This window comes from Caloenas nicobarica, chromosome 5, assembly GCF_036013445.1.
Source record: "Caloenas nicobarica isolate bCalNic1 chromosome 5, bCalNic1.hap1, whole genome shotgun sequence".
Classification (NCBI taxonomy): Eukaryota; Metazoa; Chordata; class Aves; order Columbiformes; family Columbidae; genus Caloenas; species Caloenas nicobarica.
The window spans coordinates 65,713,928-65,732,297 of NC_088249.1; the positions used below are offsets into that span (position 1 = coordinate 65,713,928).

Here is an 18,370-nt window from a genome sequence, read left to right on the forward strand (position 1 = left end):
TATTGGCATTAATCAGCTCAGTCCTGCACAAAGACAAGTACTTGGCTTAGCTCTGATCCAGCACACAAGACTGGTTCCTTGAATCCCCAAACGTATCTTCACGGATAACGCGACACCTTCCGACATGGGTAGCAGTCCATAATTGGAAGTAGTTTTATTAATGCCAGCAGCTGCAGCAAGAACATTAGCGAAGTGAATGTGCTACAGTCCTCAAAGGTCCAGGTCAGGCCAAGTGATTTTTGGGAATTCAAAGAGCCCCTCACCATTGTGCTCCTCCAAACTTACACATTGACTACTCCCAACCCACCTGTAATCTGGCCCCAAATTAAGGAGCGATACCACACCTGGGAAGGCAGGATTCCTCCAAGTCCCTTATGCCACATACTGATATAGATGAAGCACTAATTGCTTTCAGCCTCATGCATGTCACTAATAAACGGATGTGTAAACAGGGAAAGGAGAGGGAAGAAAGAAGGAAACTGCCCTTTTAAATAAAAGACGAAAATGTGGTAAATATGGTAAGTATTACGCCAAGGTCTTCGTAAAGGCTTTCCCTACAATTTCTCTGATCAATCTGAAATCTGAATTCAAAACCTTGTGTGGATGATGCGTGCGTATGTGTGTTCCCGTATGCCATCAATTCCAGCCATATTCTTCTTGTGATCGAGCCTTCTGCTACACACTTTCAAATCTGCGGGCTTGCCCTTAAATCAAACTGACTTTTCAGAAAATGTGATTTATTTTAATGGCTAATTTCAAGTCATTGGCTTCTAATTCTTGATTCTCAAATATATATGACTTCCTCTTGCTCTCTGCAGTTTTCTATTTCATAAAATGAATCACGTTTAATAACCTATATGATTAAAAATGAAACTACATGGAAAGGAATGAGATGGCAGAAAAATCTTTATCTGACCAAAAGACTGTTATTTTGAGGGAAATCTCCAGGAAGGATGATAAAGTGAGACTGTCTAGCCTCAAAATTGTAAATAACTATTACGTCTTTATTTTTCAAGGGATCACCAGTCTGCTTGCCAATGGAGTTTACACTGCTGCGTATCCTTTGCATGATGTAAGTGATCTCAGAATATATTTTACGTGTCTACTATCTGACACCGAGAAACCCTTAATGTGTTATGTATTAATGGCATCACCCCAAACACAAGTGTTTCGGGTCCTGACTTTCTGCTGACTTGTGTCACGACTGCAGTGAATTCTGCAGGTTGTTTCCATCACTCTGCTTGCTTTTAATGAATTCCCCACCTCTGCTCTTACTTTTGATGATGTTGACTGATGTTTTAAGGTAACTTTAGAAGAATTGTTTTGGTGGCTTAGCAAATGAAATGCTTCTGTTATTTTCTGACCTGCTCCTGAAGTCCCTGGCATCAGTGCTAGGAAACATATTTATTGTGGGGCACCAAGTGGCTGGTTCCCTCATCCACATCTCCCTGGCATTCCCCATGGAAATACGGAGATGTCAGTGACCATGTGGCCGTGGGATTGGTCACCACTGGAGGAAATACCATATGCAAGAACTTGAAATGACATATTTCATGGGCCTGGCTGTGACTGCAGATCATCTTACTGATGAAATCTGCTTTTGAGCAGTTTGGTAAGAGGTCAGAGTACGGTCAGCTCTAGCGTTCACGGAGAGGATTAGAGAGAGGTGGGGAATTTTGGTGGCACTCGCACCCGACCTGGGTATCCCCATCCTGCCAGAGCAGAGCGGGAGGTGCACAGCAGTTGGATGCTGATGACATTTGTACTCAGAGGTTCACGGCATGACTAGAAATGACAAACGCTCTTAGTTTCTACCCTTACAGACAGGCCTGACAGGTGTCAAGGGGACGTGGCAGTCGTGCTGCTCATGATGGGTGTGCAAGGGCCATCGAGCCTGGTGCCGATTTTCCGGCGTGGGATGTGAAGATGAAGCGTGTCTTCCCGGTTTTCTGCTCCCCTCACTCGTGCTGGTTTTACACAGGACCACGAGTGTTTTATCTCGATGTAACTGAGATCAGAACAGCCTCTTTATCTGCCTGATGTTTATCGTAAATGTCAGGTACTCCTAAACGACAGCAATATCGCTTAGAAATCCAGAAAGGTTAAATAAACTTCTTTGCATGTATTTGTCTCACGCCTTTAGACAGCTACTGATAGTCTTGCATATAAGTTATTTGTTGTCTTAGTTTACTCCTTTATCGTATTTAAAAATAGCTCCAAATTCAAACCTCAAATCTAATCAGCCCTGAGTGTTTGGAGAGTCTGGATAGGGATCAGTGCTCTCAGCTGGTCTCTTCTCTTTCAAGTGGACTGAGCTGAACCCCAAATACCATGGCAATACTGCATCCTTTCCCTTGACATTTTTAGGCCACCTTTATCACTTATTCATTCCTTTTTCCCCAGTGACAGACATTATTACTCTTCCTTAATGTGCCTGATGACAGAAGACAAAGTGTGCGATGACAAATGACCTCCTAAAATACAGCATTATTTTACAGATTGCTTTTTCTGGTTTTGATGCATTAAGTGAGTGGGATACATGGGTATGCAAGATGCATAGCAGCTCTGGGCACAACTCACTGAATGACGCAGATTTTCTTTCTTTTTTTTTTTTTTAAGGGTGACTATGAAGGTGAAAACGTTGAACCTAATGACAGAAAAGTAAGTTGATATAAAGGGCATTTAACATATTCGCCAGAGTCTGCTGTTGGATTCTGGACGTTTGCTAAGATTTCACAGAAAATACCACAAAAAGGCGCTAAATGCCAAGCAGCAGAAGTACAGAAGTACTTTCCGGTGTTGAAATTTGCCCTGATGTGGAATGCAGTATGGATATGTATAAATTACCAAGCTTGATAATGATTTATTTCTTGCCATGTTGGTAAGAGTATTGACAGCATTCAGATATTAACTCCTGCCGAAGTTCAGATGATGTATTTGCAGGCCAGCTTAGTTATATTCTGGCATCCGTATCTGACACAAATCCTGCTTCACTCCACGGCAAGTTCCGATCTCAGCACCGCAACCTCGGGTGAGTTAATGTGCTGCCGATCTGGAGTGTGAGGATCACGACTGGGTGGAGGGGAGGACGGAGGCGGTAGAAAACATAAATTGGGAAAGGTAAAAATTGAATATTTATAGAAATGAGACATTCTCAGCAAAGCTGTAATGGGTGCTGTTCAGGCAGAGACTGCCCTGTGAATGCGTTACTGATGCATTCCATCACTCCTTGTGTAAGTCTGTGGTTTAAATTGTGGTTTTATTGTATCTATATTGAAAGACATTTGTTTAATGTAGTAAAATGAGTAGGAATTATTCTAAGGAAATACTTCTCATAAGAAAAAGCAATTTTTTGACCCTTTGCAGAAATGTTGATTTCTCACATTCAACGTGCTGCTACTACATCCTTCCGATCACACTCCTCTGGAGAAGATAAGCCTTTTTTCCATGTATCAGACAAAAACTGAAGTAGAGAGGTTGCAACCAGTTCACTCAGGAGGAGCTGTTGAATTGGGGTCCCATGTATGTTGGGTCTTCAGACTTGAAACTTTTGCCTTTCCAGAGAAGTGCTGTGGACCAGCGTGGACTCAGGCTGTAGGAAAAGCAGATCTAAAACCCTCCAAGTTGGTCACATCAAAATGAGTACCCAAAATTAAAGGCACGCTGGGTCTTAAGGTGCAAATGGCTCATCAAAAGACAGCGGCTGTTATTCCCCCTCTATTGATTTGTGTTAAAAATACCACATACCTGTCATTTCGTTATTAAGCAACACATTGCTCAACCAAAACCAGGGTGAAAGTCTGTGTTTTCTCAAAGCATCTGGATTATCATCTGTTACTAACTTTTCAAACCTCACAAATTCACCCATGTGTTTGGAAATGTTTACCTTGGCTTTTGACTTCCAGTTCCCTCAAATAATCTTTTGGTGTGTTTTGGCACATCTCTTCTGGTTTCTTGAAGCTTTCTTTAATCTAATCCAGTGCTAGGCCAGGCTTGTGCCTTTTTTTAACAACAAAATTAAAGATTTGACGCATGGAAATGAAGTAAATATTGAGGGCTAGTGTGCTGGTCTCCTCTAATCATGTCTTTGAAGCTGTGCTTTGAATATCAGGCTGATAAATGTCAGGATAAATGAGGTAATTCATTTATACTTTAACCACAAATTCAGTTTGAAGTGCTGTACAAATCTGAAACATGGCACTGGTGCAAAATCTTTTTAGCTCAGTATTTTCCTGATGTGCCTGACCAGCTTAGATCCCAGAAAAGGGATCTAATTTCCAGCACAAACTTAGCATGTAAAAATGAAGTAAAAAAATCATAAAAGGAAGAGTCTTATTTAGTGTACATGGATGTTGAGGTGTCCCAAATCATTAATTGTTTCCCAGACATAAGCAGCTGGCCTTGAACTTTTGGAAAACGTGATTGAAAGAAACCTAAAGCAGAATGAAATAAAATTTGCAAGAATGTTGGTTTTTAATAAAGGCTTGCTTTTAGGTTTCAGTTTCTGCTCTTACTATTGTAAGAAAACTAACAAAGATTAACGATTTTGGGTTGCAAAGGGGAAAATCCACAGTCCGCTTATATTTTTGATGTCGTATTTCTAGAAAAGTAAAGAAGTTGTATATTTTTAATTACCCGAACCGTTTACATGAGAAGTACAGCAGTTCAGCGTGGAAAGTTTGTGTTAATGCTTTGGCAAGAGAATTGCAGAACTGCTCTAGAAAGGCTGTTCTCTGCCTGAATTCTGTGTGATAAAATGTGGGAATGGGCAGGGGCCAGTCTGCCCGTCCTTGCTTTGCTGCATTTCGCCAGAGAAATGTAGGAGGCTGACACATGTCAAGTTTCTCATGATAAAATAACCTACCGATTTAAGCAATAACATCCTGTTTGGTCTGTTCTTCAATGAACAAGATGAATAATGTTGCCCTCCCTGTAATGATAACTGGTTTAAGGTCTTTGTTCCCCATTGCGGTTTCCTCCATAGCTGAGCTGGTTGTGCAGCCTTCACCCACCCACAGAGGTTTGTGTAACCGAGCTCTGAATTTTTCTGCCTTTTTTTTTTTTTTTTTTTTTTTCCTTTTTTACCCAATATTCAATTAAAAGAAATACCTTGACAATGATCGGTTCATGCTCATACATTTGAGAAAGCAGTACAAGAGGAAAAAGGAAAAAGATCAGGTTGTTGCCAGATGAATTAATGAAAACAGAAGTGGCCATCAAAGCATCTCCGTGAAGTATCAGTAGCTGGTCCAGGAACATCCTGCTACCAAGGTTGTGTCACCGGGTCAGAGCAGGGAGAGAAGCAGTAAAGGGAGACACAACTTCACAAGCAGATGTGAAGCTTCTCTTCCCCTTGTCCCATGGAGGAGGTGACAGCTGGGTGGCCAGTGACCCCACTTCATCTTCTCCAGTATTTTTTGTACACACACTGATTTCTTGTTCACTCTGTTACCTGATCTGAATTAAGAAAAAAAAAAAAAAATCAGATCTGAGAAGTGCTATTTATGTATTTTATGAAGTAAAGGATAAGTTGAAGGTCTTGGAGGAACCTATTTTGGTGAGGGATTCAATTTCATAAATCACTAAAGGGGATAATTTCTTTCCTTGGCCCATATCCTCACCAAAAGGATGAGTGAAAATCATTGTGTTCTTGTAGTTAAAGCTGAAAAGCTCTTAAAATGCAGTCTTGGACCTTTGCACAGCTCCTCCTGATGGATCCCGAATATTAGTACAGTGACAACAAACTAGTTTATTCTAGTTTTTGCTGTCTTGTAACTCAAAGCATATTCATCTTTCACATCCATTCTTCTAGATATTTCCTACAGATCATAAAATCAGGATCTCTCCCCATCTGTGCTATAGTTATCCGTCGGTCCCATTGCTGAAGAGCATTTTAATGTTCTAGAATTTATCACTGTATTACAGCATGCCAAACCAACAAATTTCTTTTTAATACTGAATGCAGACTGTGTGTATTAGCAGATGATGTGTTGAAACCACAAAGTGGTGAGACCAGATCTGCCGCGCGAGCTCCACAGTTCGCTGGGACCGAAGGAGAAAACACTCGTGTACCCGGCGCTTCAGCGTTCGCCTTCCCTTTCTGTTTTACAGCTCCTGTGCGAGGAGTGGGCGAGCTATGGGGTCTTCTACAAATATCAACCGATCGACCTGGTGAGGTGAGAGCTCAGCCTTTCACATCTTGTTTCCACGGGGCAGCGCTGGAGCTGTGCACAGCGATGCTCATGGACTCCGGAGAATGAGAAGTTTGCTGGGGGAAGAGGAGTTTTCTGTGGGTTTAGAAACATAGCGATGTATCCCACCTAGTGTGAAAGCTTGCGGGAACATATTTTTAATGAATTTTGTTTGCTTGTGGCAAGAGCTGTGAGGTCCTTTTTAAAGAGGATTAGCTCACAAGAGGTCCAAAGATACAAATTTAGGCAGCAGAAACACCGGGGAAAAAATGACTAGTTAGACTGATTCACTTTCATAGTGCCTCTATCTCTGGATTTACTCCAAGCATCATGAGAGAGTCCTCTGAGAAGAAAAAAATTCCCACAGGTCATCAGATCTTACTTTCTGCATGCTTAATCCAGCTGTGATTTGTAATTTTAGCCATGTTATATTTTAAGAAATAGGAAACATTTCTCTCTCTCAATTCTTTTTTTTTAAATGTATTTCAGAAAATACTTTGGAGAGAAGATTGGACTATATTTTGCCTGGCTGGGAGTTTATACACAAATGCTCATTCCAGCTTCAATAGTAGGGATTATTGTTTTCCTATATGGCTGTGCCACCGTGGATGAGAACATACCAAGGTAAAATAAATAGATAAATGGATTCTGTTATTGGAGGCTACTCAAAACTCAAAGTAAAATGTTACCTTTCTCTAGAAATGTCACTAATATCTGGAGTGAGCACAGCTGGGACTGTGTCTCCCAGTTTTTAGGGCTTGTCCTGTGCCACCCACAGCCCAACACCCCAGTCTGTCTTTGCTGGTTGTGGCTTCCCAAGGTTTGTCTCCCAACTGGAGTTAGCTGGGGTCCAGTGTGTTCCCACCGCTCTCCATCCTCTCACCCCACGCACTTCATCCTTTGGAAGCTGTGCTTAAAATGAAGACACCTCTGCACGGATGGGGATCTTGCAGTCCCACCAGTTTCTGCTTCCAGTAAGCAATGGGACGCTACCAAGGGCAGCAGAACTGCTGCATGTTTCTAAATCGTTAGCATTTATTAATATGACTTGTGGAGTTTGCATTGATGTACTAGAAACAATTCTTGGCTGCTTGCTGTGGCGTGAGGGTTTTTTTCCTAACTCAGATCATTATGTTGAAACAAGCAACAAAATCCTGCTTATGATAGGTTTTAGTGCTTCCCACAATAAAATGCTGAGGAGGGCATTGTGTGATATAAGGATGAACTGAGAATATATGTGGCTAAAATAAGCAATTGTGGTCAAATTGACAAAATCTTGATGTCCCACTATTTTTAATTTTTTAATGAGTTTCATATTATAATATTTTAAAGCCCTACGATTTTGTATTATTTACCCTGCATGCAGCAGCATCATCTGTAGATGAAAATTGCATCATTTGTACAAGCATAAGCACTGAGTAACAAAGCATATAATGGATATCAAAAAATAGATATCTTCTTTTTGTTCATTAAGATTGCTTTGTACTGCTTCCAACAGCTGAAGCAAAGTCAAAGGGAGGGTCACTGTTGCTATTTCGCAGATGGAGTGCAGAGAAAATAAATTGGTTGAACTCCAGTCTCTTGATGCTCAGCACTTCCCTTGTACTTTATCTATTGCTGTAGTTAGTATTTCAAAACAGGAATGATTTTTTTTCTTTACCACCCTCAGCAATGAGGGTAGTATCTGATGGTCCTTCAGACCAGAAACAGATGCTGAGCAGAGGAGAAAAGATCATTGAAGCATGCAAGATGGAGCTGTACTGACCGTGCTTTTTCCATATCTCGTTGCTTCGTTGCAGTATGGAAATGTGTGACGAGAGAAACAACATCACCATGTGTCCCTTATGTGACAGAACGTGCAGCTACTGGAAGATGAGCTCCGCTTGTGCGACTGCTCGCGCAAGTCATCTCTTTGATAACCCTGCAACTGTCTTCTTCTCGGTCTTCATGGCTCTCTGGGGTAAGAAGATGTATGCCTTCATGTTAAGTTTTTAATTATTTAAAATACAACAGGAAGAAACAGAAGAGATAAAGCAGTGTATTTGTACTCAGGAAGTTAATTATATAAAGAACCTCTTTTTTTTTTTTCTTTCCCATGAAACCGCCACCCCCAAATTTATATTCTGGACTGAAGGCTAAAATTCAAAAAGTTCCTCAAGATGAATATCAAATGAAATTGTTAAGCATCTGTCATAAAACTGCTGCGTGGTGTGTCGAAATTTCATTAACAGGATTGCACAGCTTGCCAAAAAAAAAAAAATCTATTTGCAGAGCCAGCTTCCACTTTAGAACATTACAGAAGAAATGTATTAATGTACTCTGGGGTTGAGGGGAGGGCTCCGCAGGGAAGTGTAATGGCCTTTGGCGTCTCAGGACAAACCAAGATTGATTCTTGAGTGTGCTCGGAGATGCAATTAAGTTTATCAGCAAGCAGACATCATGCATGTAGACCACAAAGAGGGAGCTGAGGCATTATAGGTATTTTTTTCTGATGCTGACTGCTCCTGTACTTTGAGCACATCACTTAAGCTTTCTTGGCATGTCTGGAGAACTTGGTTAAAAATACTAACTCTCCCATGAAATCTTTGTGAGAGTGTCTGCAGGAATGGTTCTAGAGGGGTTTTCTCCTCTGTGTTGGAGGAGGGATGGGGACCTCCTTGCTCAGGCACCGCAGCACCGGGCATGGGGTCCCTGTTGTCCTCACTGCTCATTAAGATAAATGGGAATTGATGGGGTCCAAAGCCCACGTTTGTGACTGGGAGTCCGATATAGAAAGGCCACAGAGAACAGGGAAATGTGCATTATTCCCCCCAGCCTTGATGTTTGATAGCCACGTACTCCCAGCATCAGTGACCGAAGCACAAGATGATGTTTGCCCCTCCTGTATGCCTTGTTTTGAGTCAGCAAACAACCTGGTTTGGATTTTATTTAAACCTAAAACCCTAGCCCAAGTTTTTATTCTACTATGCAGGGAAGCATTTTTACATTAACATTCCTCTGAACTGATTTTAGTGCAAACCAACGTCATTTAATTTAGAGCAATGCCTTTTCGACCGAGGTCTCCATTTGAGGCGACTGTTTTAGATGCAGTGCTAAGAGCTTGTTATCAAGTACCGTAAGGAAAAGGATGAGGATGGTCCTGCCAAGGGAATTTGGGAACACCGGGGAGTCGGGAGTGCCGCAGGTTTGGGAGGAAATCTGGGAAGTGTGGAGAGGTTGAACTCGACAGGCTTCGCAGCAGAGCACAGGGATCACTTTCTTACAGATCATCTTGCTGTGTAGGATAGGGAGAGAAATGTGATATACCCCAAAGCAGAATGTGGTGTCAGAGACTTTAAATAGTCCGACTCTCTCACATGGGGAGTCAAGTATCGCTTTCAGTCTCCCTTATTTACCATTATTCTGAACGCCACGTGGATCGCAGTATATAATGCTCTGTTGTCCAAAAAGTAACGCCGTTTGCCCCCCTTTCCTTAGCAAACAACTCTGGGTGCCTCCATCCATTTTTTACATTTTTAGGCAAAGTAAGGTAGACTGGCAGAAGCCAGTTCCTGTGCTCTCCACAAAATCAGGCATAATATCTGAGATAGTTTTGGAGTGGGATGTGAAATTCCTCAAGTTCTTTGGGGTCAACAGAAAATTTTTTTGTGGTACAAATAAATGTTGTTTCAAAATGGTCTTCTTGAATTGAGAAAATCAGAACTTTTTTTACATAGTTTTGAATTCACATTTTGCAAATTTCATTTCTAAAGGATTTGTTCAAATTATTGTTTTTTAAAAAATGAAATGAACACTTTCGTTTTTAAGGAATCTATTACCAACAAAAATTCTCCCTTTCCAAATGTAGGCACACATACAGTCTCCAGTGCCATTTGTGAGCACCTCTGCGTGTTATGTGAAGTTTTCTTTGGTGACCCAGGGCATCCTTAGCATAGCAAGAAAATTAGCCCAAGTTCAGGAGTATTATTGTGAGCAATCATTTGGCCAAGCTTTCTCTGAATGGGGGCGGGATGGTAACACCCTGGAAACTCCACTCACACAAGCATTAAAACAGCTATAGCACCAAACTGAGCTCCAGTCAGAAGGTCAGCATTAAACATGGACCGTGGCCCAGTGCTGTTTGGTATTAAATAGCATTAAAAATGTCAGAGAATCCAGATAAGATCATCTGGACGGTAACCTTTTGGAATTTTTAAGCTCTGCTTATGCTTATGGGCGCAGATGTAATATGGAAATGCAGGTATGCTCAGCAAAGTGTTGGTGCATCACCACCTGGCCAAGGGCTTTTGCAATGAGCTGGCTGTGTTTCAGGCACAGTCCGTTCATTTTGCGCTGTTGTCAGCGCCACGGAAGGATTTCTAGTAGCACTGAGAAACGACGTCTCGTTCATTTTCCGTATTTCTCGCTGTACGTGGGAGCTGCCGACTCCGGTGCGAGAGCTGCCGGCAGCGGGGAGCGGGGAGGCAATTCCAAGACCATGACACAGACCCTCTTAAGATACAGCTACGGATTTACAGGAAGCCTATGGCTTGTAAAGGGGCTCAGTTAGAAGTTCTGCACGTGAGATTTTCATGTGGAAGGCGAATGAATGTCGTGACCGCCGCCTGGTTCCAGTCATGGGGGTGTCCTTTCCCCCCCATTCAACTTTCTTACCCTCTCCCTGCCTCCGTTTTTTCTGGATACGGATGTTTCTGAGCACATCTGTTAATACTCACGATGGGGAAACTCCCCTGGGAACACCATTTCTTGGTAGACTTGCCTCTTTCATAATCACTTATTTATTATACAGCACTGGTGTATTCCCAGCATCTAAATATGTCCTCTGAGAACTTGCTCGGTCTCAGAGACAGACTGATATAGACCGAGATCATTTGTTGGGACTCAAGAATTGCTGTCGTGAGGTTTCCTTTCTGTAAGTCTTCTCCATCAAAAAGAAAATGCCAGTGTTTCTAATGAGAAAAGCCCTTAAAGGTTTCCTCTTTAACAGCCTGGCCCCCTGTAGCTTTCACACGGGCAAGAGTATTTGGGTTTGGATGTGACAATTAGAGCTAACCATACTGTTACAACCACTGGATGGATGTGATTATAATAATATCAAAAGGCTTTATCTTGATATCTTTGAGGGAATAATTATCCCACAGGTTTGTTTGGAATTATATGCAGACGAAGATAACAATATCATTAGTCACCCGTAAAAATATTTAAATAAGTCTGGGCATCTGACTTTCTGAAACCCCTTAAAAATTGTAAGCGTCTTTCTACGTGAAGCTGTGGATATAACAAACACCCTTTCTTTTAGCTTCCCTAGGTAACAAGGTTGGCTCCCAGCACATCAGTATTTGCCAGATAGACGTTACCGTTGAATAAAAGAGTAACAAAAATGAAGTTAACCTGGCTCGGTATATGACAGGACATTGCACTTGCTGAGACCTTTTGGAGACAAGAACCTGCAGGCGATGCAGAGTGTGGCCAATGTGCCTCCTAAGACAAATCCCAGAGGCTGATGTGATTTTTTTTTTTTTTTTTTTTTTTTTTTTTGGAAAAATGTCGAAATAATTGTTAAATTGTTGTTTCAGCTGCCACTTTTATGGAACACTGGAAGAGAAAACAGATGCGTCTCAACTACAGGTGGGACCTGACTGGGTTTGAAGAGGAGGAGGTTTGTCCCTTCAGTTCTGACTTTGATTTCCACCGCGGCGTTACCGATAGACGTTGCCTCATGGGGAACTGCTCTTGGGGTGGTTCCATCATTTAGAAGAAAGGAAAATCTCTGTACATGAGCTGTTAGAGGTTTTTATAGCAAGGGTATGACTAGCCTGTCTTGTTGCCATAGAAATGTAATTGTATAGCCACCAAATCAAATTTTTTTAATGTGTGTAGTTAGGTCACACCTAGCAGCGTAGGCATGGAATATACAGCTCAGACCTTACTCCTGGGCCGATGTCAGGGTGCTAACAACTGAGGTCTTAATTCATCTCCCACTGCTGTACATCAGAAATGAATGTATTGAAGTTGATAAAAGTTACAGCGTTATGAAAAAGCACTGAAAAATGCCTGTTAACTTTTAACGATGCAGGATCAAGCCCTGACTTGGAAAATACCAAAGAAAATATTGCCAGACATGTGGGCTTAGGGTATTGGGAGGGACACAAATGTGGAGGTGTATTTTTTTTTTCGTTTGCTAAAAAAAAAATAAATATCGCTAGCCAGGCTTATACTAAATGTGCTGAACAGCGTGAAGGGGAAAAGGGCCAAATCTGTATGAAATAAAGGTCTTAAAAATCGATGAAATTTTAGAAGGAGAGAAAATCCTCAGCCAGCTGAGAAGCCATATCCCTTTTTTGGTGGTTGTTTTTAATTTTTTACAAAAAAGAAAAATACCTTCCTAGATCATAACGCAGTCCAGTCCCGGCAGCCTTGCCCCGGCTGGTACTGAATCCCGAGGCGATGGGGCGTGCGGGTCCCTTCCATTTTCCCATCCTATGTCACGAGTCATGATATGAAAACCCCGCTGCGGGATCTGAGCTGGGACCCGTGGGTTGTACGGGCGTTCGCCACTTTGTTTGCCGGCCAGCTGGCTTTATTCTTTACTGTTGTTATTAAAAGAAGTACAACCGCCCTCGTGATATCTCTGGATGTTCTAAATAGATACACAACAAATATTGCTCACGTGAAAGCAAAACCTCACCAGCCCTGGGTTTAACGCTGTGCCTGCCACAGTTATTGTTCCCCTCGCCCCCAGAATCTTTCTGTTCGAATTATCTCCTCTTAATATGTTTTAGCTCCTCCATAATCTATTTAGGCCAGCAGCCTCTCTGCCCTGCGCTTTGCCAGATCGTACCTATTCTACTGGGAGAGAATATAGGGATTTATTTCCTGGATACTATACTGCTCTTTTATTTTTGGTTACTTGTTGTTAGCACACATGAAAGTAGAAAGGATTAACTGTATCTTTCCGATGTCTGTCCCCTTCATGTGTGAGTTCAGATCTCTACACGGCTAAGACAGCAGCTGTTAATAAAGTATATTTTATTCTTTGTTTTGTATTGTCAACTCTAGATAGATGCGTTTAGCAAAGAATTTAAGCCCCTCCTATTTCTAATTTGACGCTTAAGCTAGTATCATGTTAAAGAGTCAGGGTTTCAAGTGGTATACTAAAACCCAAAGTCTCTCATCTTCTGGTGTTTTTAGGGACACCTAGTTCATAGAATAATTACAGTAATGTTAATAAATGTTGTAGAACATAAGAAGACTGATTTTCCCTGGTAGTGTGTAACCATCCACTGTACCTATGTTTATTTCAAGTAATTTTTTAAATATTAATCCAATATGATCTGCAACAGTTCAATAATCAAATTTTTTTGTTGTTGTTCTCTTGTTTTTCGTGGGTTTTTTTCTGGTTTCCTGAAGGAGGCAGTCAAGGTTTGGAAATTTTTGGTTTTTTTTCAATTGCTCCTACCTTTTTCATTACATGCCTACTGATGAATGCCATCGTTTGATCTCCACCTCTTCTTTTTCGAGCATCAGATTTTCTTTAGATCTCCCACTGATTGCTTTGCCTTTACACCCTCCCCCTCTCCACTTGTTCAGACTTTTTTCAGCTCCGTTCTGTTTCCCATCTGATGCGTAATTGTGAATTCTGAATCTCTTGCAAACGCGTAATTACCACAAATTCCGAATCCATGAATCTTTCGGCTGTCTCTTACTTCTGAGTGTTTCCTACACCCTCTCCTTCAATGCACAGGGGTGATCGGTGGATGTTGTCCAAGAAAGGATTAGGGGAAAAAACCCCAAATGACAATTTTCTGGGATCCCAAAGCCAATTATTTTGCATCCTGACCGCAGATAACTGTTGCCCTTGTGAGCTGAGCACTACTGAAATGACGGTTAATGACATGCAAAATCTAATTTTTATCAAAACAATAAGCAATTAAAATCCATGCTCTGAACCACGCTGTCTGCAGGTTATGCGTTAAATTTAATCTACAGCTGCTGCTGTAGAACTGCAAATTATACAGGATTTAATATTTTTTTTTAATTACAATTGACTATCAATTGACATAAATGACATACCAAGCGAATTAGAATTCTGTTAGAAAACTTGGAAATGATCAGGAAATCGCCCTGCAAACAGTTCATATGTAGCTGATACAGAAAATAAATAATTTTGCTTTTTATTAAACATGACTTATTTCACAGGATCATCCAAGAGCAGAATACGAAGCTAAAGTTTTAAAAAAATCACTGCGAAAAGAGCACAAACATAAAGAGGTATGGTAAAAATATCCATTTGTTTCACTTATGAAAAACTTTTTAAAAGGAGGTTGTTATAGCAGGCACTGACCCAAGAATAAGAAATAGGTAAAAAATAGTCACTGCACTTTGTGTTTAAATTCCAGATGTCCTCAGTCCTAGCGTACATGGGACACTCAGTGTATGTCAATGCACCAGGCCCGATTAAGTCTAGAAATGTCTTTAATTTTAATAATTAGGTATAGGAGTGTGGCTTAGGGAAGCTATTTGAGCCTTACTGAAGGGGCTCTCCTGTTGGGCTAACAAGTCAAGTTTGCAAAAACTGTAACAAAACGTCTTCTTCTGTGCTAGTATAAGTACCTAAAACCTCTCAGGAGAGGTTCCCTGTCTTGCTAGATGTTTTTTGTAAATAAAAATATTACTAGAGCATTAATGAAGAATACTAACACCAATTTCCTTGCCAAATCTCAGCTTTGACAATAACTTTCTGCCTTTTAAAAACGTAACTTCCATTTTATTTCACTGAATAAGGTGGCGCTCACTTCTGCTTTTGACTTGCTCTTTGCATCGCGGTGAAAAAGGTGCTGCTGGTCAACCCGGCGGCACGAGCATCTCACCAGGGGACAGTGCGGTCCCTGGGAGCAGCTGCAATTCTTTCCCAGACCAATTTGAAAAATCTCCTTTTCTTCCCCACATATCGGTTTCCACCCTACCAGAGGTTGTTTTCCTCCTTCACTGCAATTTCAGCTGTTTGTATGACCGCGCTTTTAAGCAGAGAAGTAAACGCTCCGGCATAAACAAAATCTGTCAGCAGAAATTCCTCTTCTGTATCTGTTGCCAGTGGCATAGGAGTGTGGAACCATGCCCTAAATTGGAATTTTATGAAAAGTCTACAAAAATACAACGGCGATAACCATGTTAACATTAAATACGCTTAAAGAGACAGCGTACGTATAGATTGGACGGGCATTAAACTGAATGTGTCCGATTTTGTCACGTGCTTATACTTGAGTAACGTTGGGCCCCTCTTAAAAGATGCCACAAAGCTGATGGTGGTATATTCCCATTAATCTATAGGATGCAGCGTGTAATAGGTTCAGCGTCACGTGCAATTCCTTACAGCACTGCTTTAAAGTCCCTTGCAGAAGAAAAGGAATTTGGGTTGCTGCTATTTCATCGGCTGGATAAACAATGTTGGAACACAGACTTTATCGTAATCTCCTAAAAACCTGCGACTCTTCGTACTTTTGGGTGTACTGGGAATTCAGATCTTAAATGTTGAAGACTGTAGGGACAATTAATGAATAGTGGCCTCCAAATATTGGAGTACAAAAGTTGAGCAATTAAGAGAGGGGTTTTTTGTTTGTTTTGTTTTGTTTTTTAACAGGCTATTTATAACTTTTTGGGGTTGCGTTCAGTTTGGATGTTACTAATTTGGGAAACGTGAGAAAAGGAGTTTTTTTCTGAAAGACTCGGTAATTATCTTTCATTGGGATCTAGAGTGTTAAAGTTCAAATTCAACAGTTGTAAGACAACTTGGAAATCTTAAAGAAAAAAAACAGCTAAAGCTAAACCAGAACTTGCTCATATTTTTTTCAAGAGAAGTCCAATTAAAACAATTTTTTAAAGGAAAAACTTTTTTGGCATTCTTTACGCATGATAAAGGAAGAAGAACGGCACAATCCTAAATTTAAAAAAAGAAAATCCTTTGCAGCATCACTTGATCTACCCCAGGATTTGGGGAAAGAGTTTGTCTTTTGTTGTTGTTATGTTTTATTAACCTAAAGCTGAAACACAAAGCCTTAAGCAAACTAATAGAGCATTCACTTGTGGCTAAATTGCCGTGTACACCGAGTCCGTAGAGAGTACATAGATTAATTTAGCAGTGCTTTGTAATGCTTTATTGCCCGATCCTTTTTTTGTTTCCTTTGACTGCCATCAGAAGCATCGATATTTTCCAGAAGAGACAGCAACCAAATGGAGACAAAGAGTTAAGACAGTCATGGCTGGGGTGAAATTGGTTCTTTTTATTCAAACTTATGAAGAAACTCAAATTATGAGTAATTATGGAAGACACAAATCAATTTGGTTTTGGCTGTTGAACCTTTGTTTAATATTCACATTCAGTTCTGGGTTTCTTCCCCCTTCTCCCCTTGTCTCTTTTGCACTTTTGGGGACACTTTCTATGCATTGGGAATGGCACTGCATGGCTAATCTTAGATTTACCGTCCCAGCTTGACGTTACATTCTGCAGTGGAGCATGGGCCATGTGTTGAAAAGAGTTGCTTGCACTTCCCTGAGACAACGTGCATGGAATAAAAATAGAATTTGAGTAATATTTTTATGTTGGTTATAACGCGTGCGTCATCTTCTGCAATGTTCTTTTTGTTGTTTATTTTCTGGTGTTTAGAAACAATTCCTGGCATCAAAGTTTAAGACTTTAGATGAGCGATTCTGTTCTAAATGACATTTTCATGGCCAAATTCAGGCAGTGGCTAACTGGATTTAGAGTATCCTATAAAGAATTATTATACATGCACATCTCAACTCCTAGTGGTGTGGTCCATTGAATACCACATGGATAGTCAGGTATTATAGTTAAAAATCACTCATATTGAAGGAATTTTGAGTCTTATCACACAGCACAAGATCTTCCCTGTCAACTGTGCATTGGAGTTAGTAGCGTATTTAGTCTATATTTCAGTGGACAGTTGTGCGACTGCAAAGCTGCAAATATTAACTGGAGAGGGAGAGGAGAAGAAGGAGAATTTTCCTAGGGAAAGCAAAAGAAAATATTTAACAGTAGGAGAGATCTTCCTTCATGGTTTATGACAGACTATTTGTGTGTTTCCTTCAAAAAGTATATAGAAAAATCTGGTTTATTTATACTCGCAGTGCAGGCGCTTGACCAATTTGGACCTCGATACGGAGTAAACAATTTGCCTGTGTGGAATTGTAACTGTAAACACTGTGTCTTTGCATCTTCTAACTGGTTGTGTATTTGCTAGCCTTTTTTTTTTTTTTTCTCCCTCTCTTTTCCCCCCTCTCTGTTTTTGTCATGCGCAAAGTCACACGCTTCGTCTTTATTAAATTTACCCTTTCTCTCCCCAAATTTTAGACAGATAAAGAAAAGCTGACGTGGAAGGATCGTTTTCCAGCCTATTTAACCAATTTCGTTGGCATTATCTTCATGGTAAGACCACCCAGCAAAACTTGAAATTTATGTTGCCAAGTCATTGTATAGAACAGAAGTGTTGGAAATGTTAGTGAAACCATGACAGGCTTTATTGGATTGATGTGGTTTATAATGACTTTTCCCCAGTGAAAAAATTCAAGCATTTTATTGTTTTATAATGTAAAATCTTCTAAAAAGCTTAAATTTCTACTTTGCTGTCACTTTCCAGTAAAGACATAAGAATAACTAAATAGGGTAGGGGCAAAATGAGGGCACAGAAATGGAAATTACCACTGTCATTGGTGGGACAAAACTTAAAAGGTAGAGTCCCCCGATAAAGTAGTCAGGAAGTAAAGAACAGCCTCATTTTTATACCAGACTTTTTTGAAAGAAATTATGTGACCAGTTGTAATCCTGATTGCAAGGATTTTTAATAAATCGGTCAAATTTGGGGCTATACCATATAACAGGAGGATTGCAAACAGACCACTTAATTCAAGTAAAAAGTAAAATTCTGATGAGAACAGCCTTTTTCCATTTGCTGATAAAGCATCAGCATTTAAAACAAATTTCAAATGAAATAATAATAATAATAATAATAATAATAATAATAATAATAATAATTCAAGACATGGAACTGATTGGCAGATGGATAAAAAGGCTTAAGCCCTTTCCAGACGTAGAATACATCAGACTAATTCAGTTCGTTTTTTGGGGAGGGGCATAGGAATTATGGTTTTGGTTTGGTTTT

The 18,370-nt window shown here is 40.5% G+C and overlaps 1 protein-coding gene across 5 annotated transcripts in view; it reads left to right on the forward strand.

Annotated features, from left to right (window-relative positions):
• Window positions 1-18,370, forward strand: part of ANO1 (anoctamin 1) — an 80,753-nt gene that overhangs the window by 48,234 nt on the left and 14,149 nt on the right. For 4 of the 5 annotated variants that reach the window (XM_065635476.1, XM_065635472.1, XM_065635475.1 and 1 more), the window contains 9 exons: window positions 453-518; window positions 1,017-1,072; window positions 2,620-2,661; window positions 6,112-6,176; window positions 6,681-6,815; window positions 7,991-8,151; window positions 11,768-11,850; window positions 14,391-14,462; window positions 17,563-17,637. In XM_065635476.1, coding sequence (XP_065491548.1) covers window positions 453-518; window positions 1,017-1,072; window positions 2,620-2,661; window positions 6,112-6,176; window positions 6,681-6,815; window positions 7,991-8,151; window positions 11,768-11,850; window positions 14,391-14,462; window positions 17,563-17,637 — 755 coding nt within the window. The remainder of the gene's footprint in view (window positions 1-452; window positions 519-1,016; window positions 1,073-2,619; window positions 2,662-6,111; window positions 6,177-6,680; window positions 6,816-7,990; window positions 8,152-11,767; window positions 11,851-14,390; window positions 14,463-17,562; window positions 17,638-18,370) is intronic. The other variant, XM_065635474.1, reaches the window with a different exon arrangement.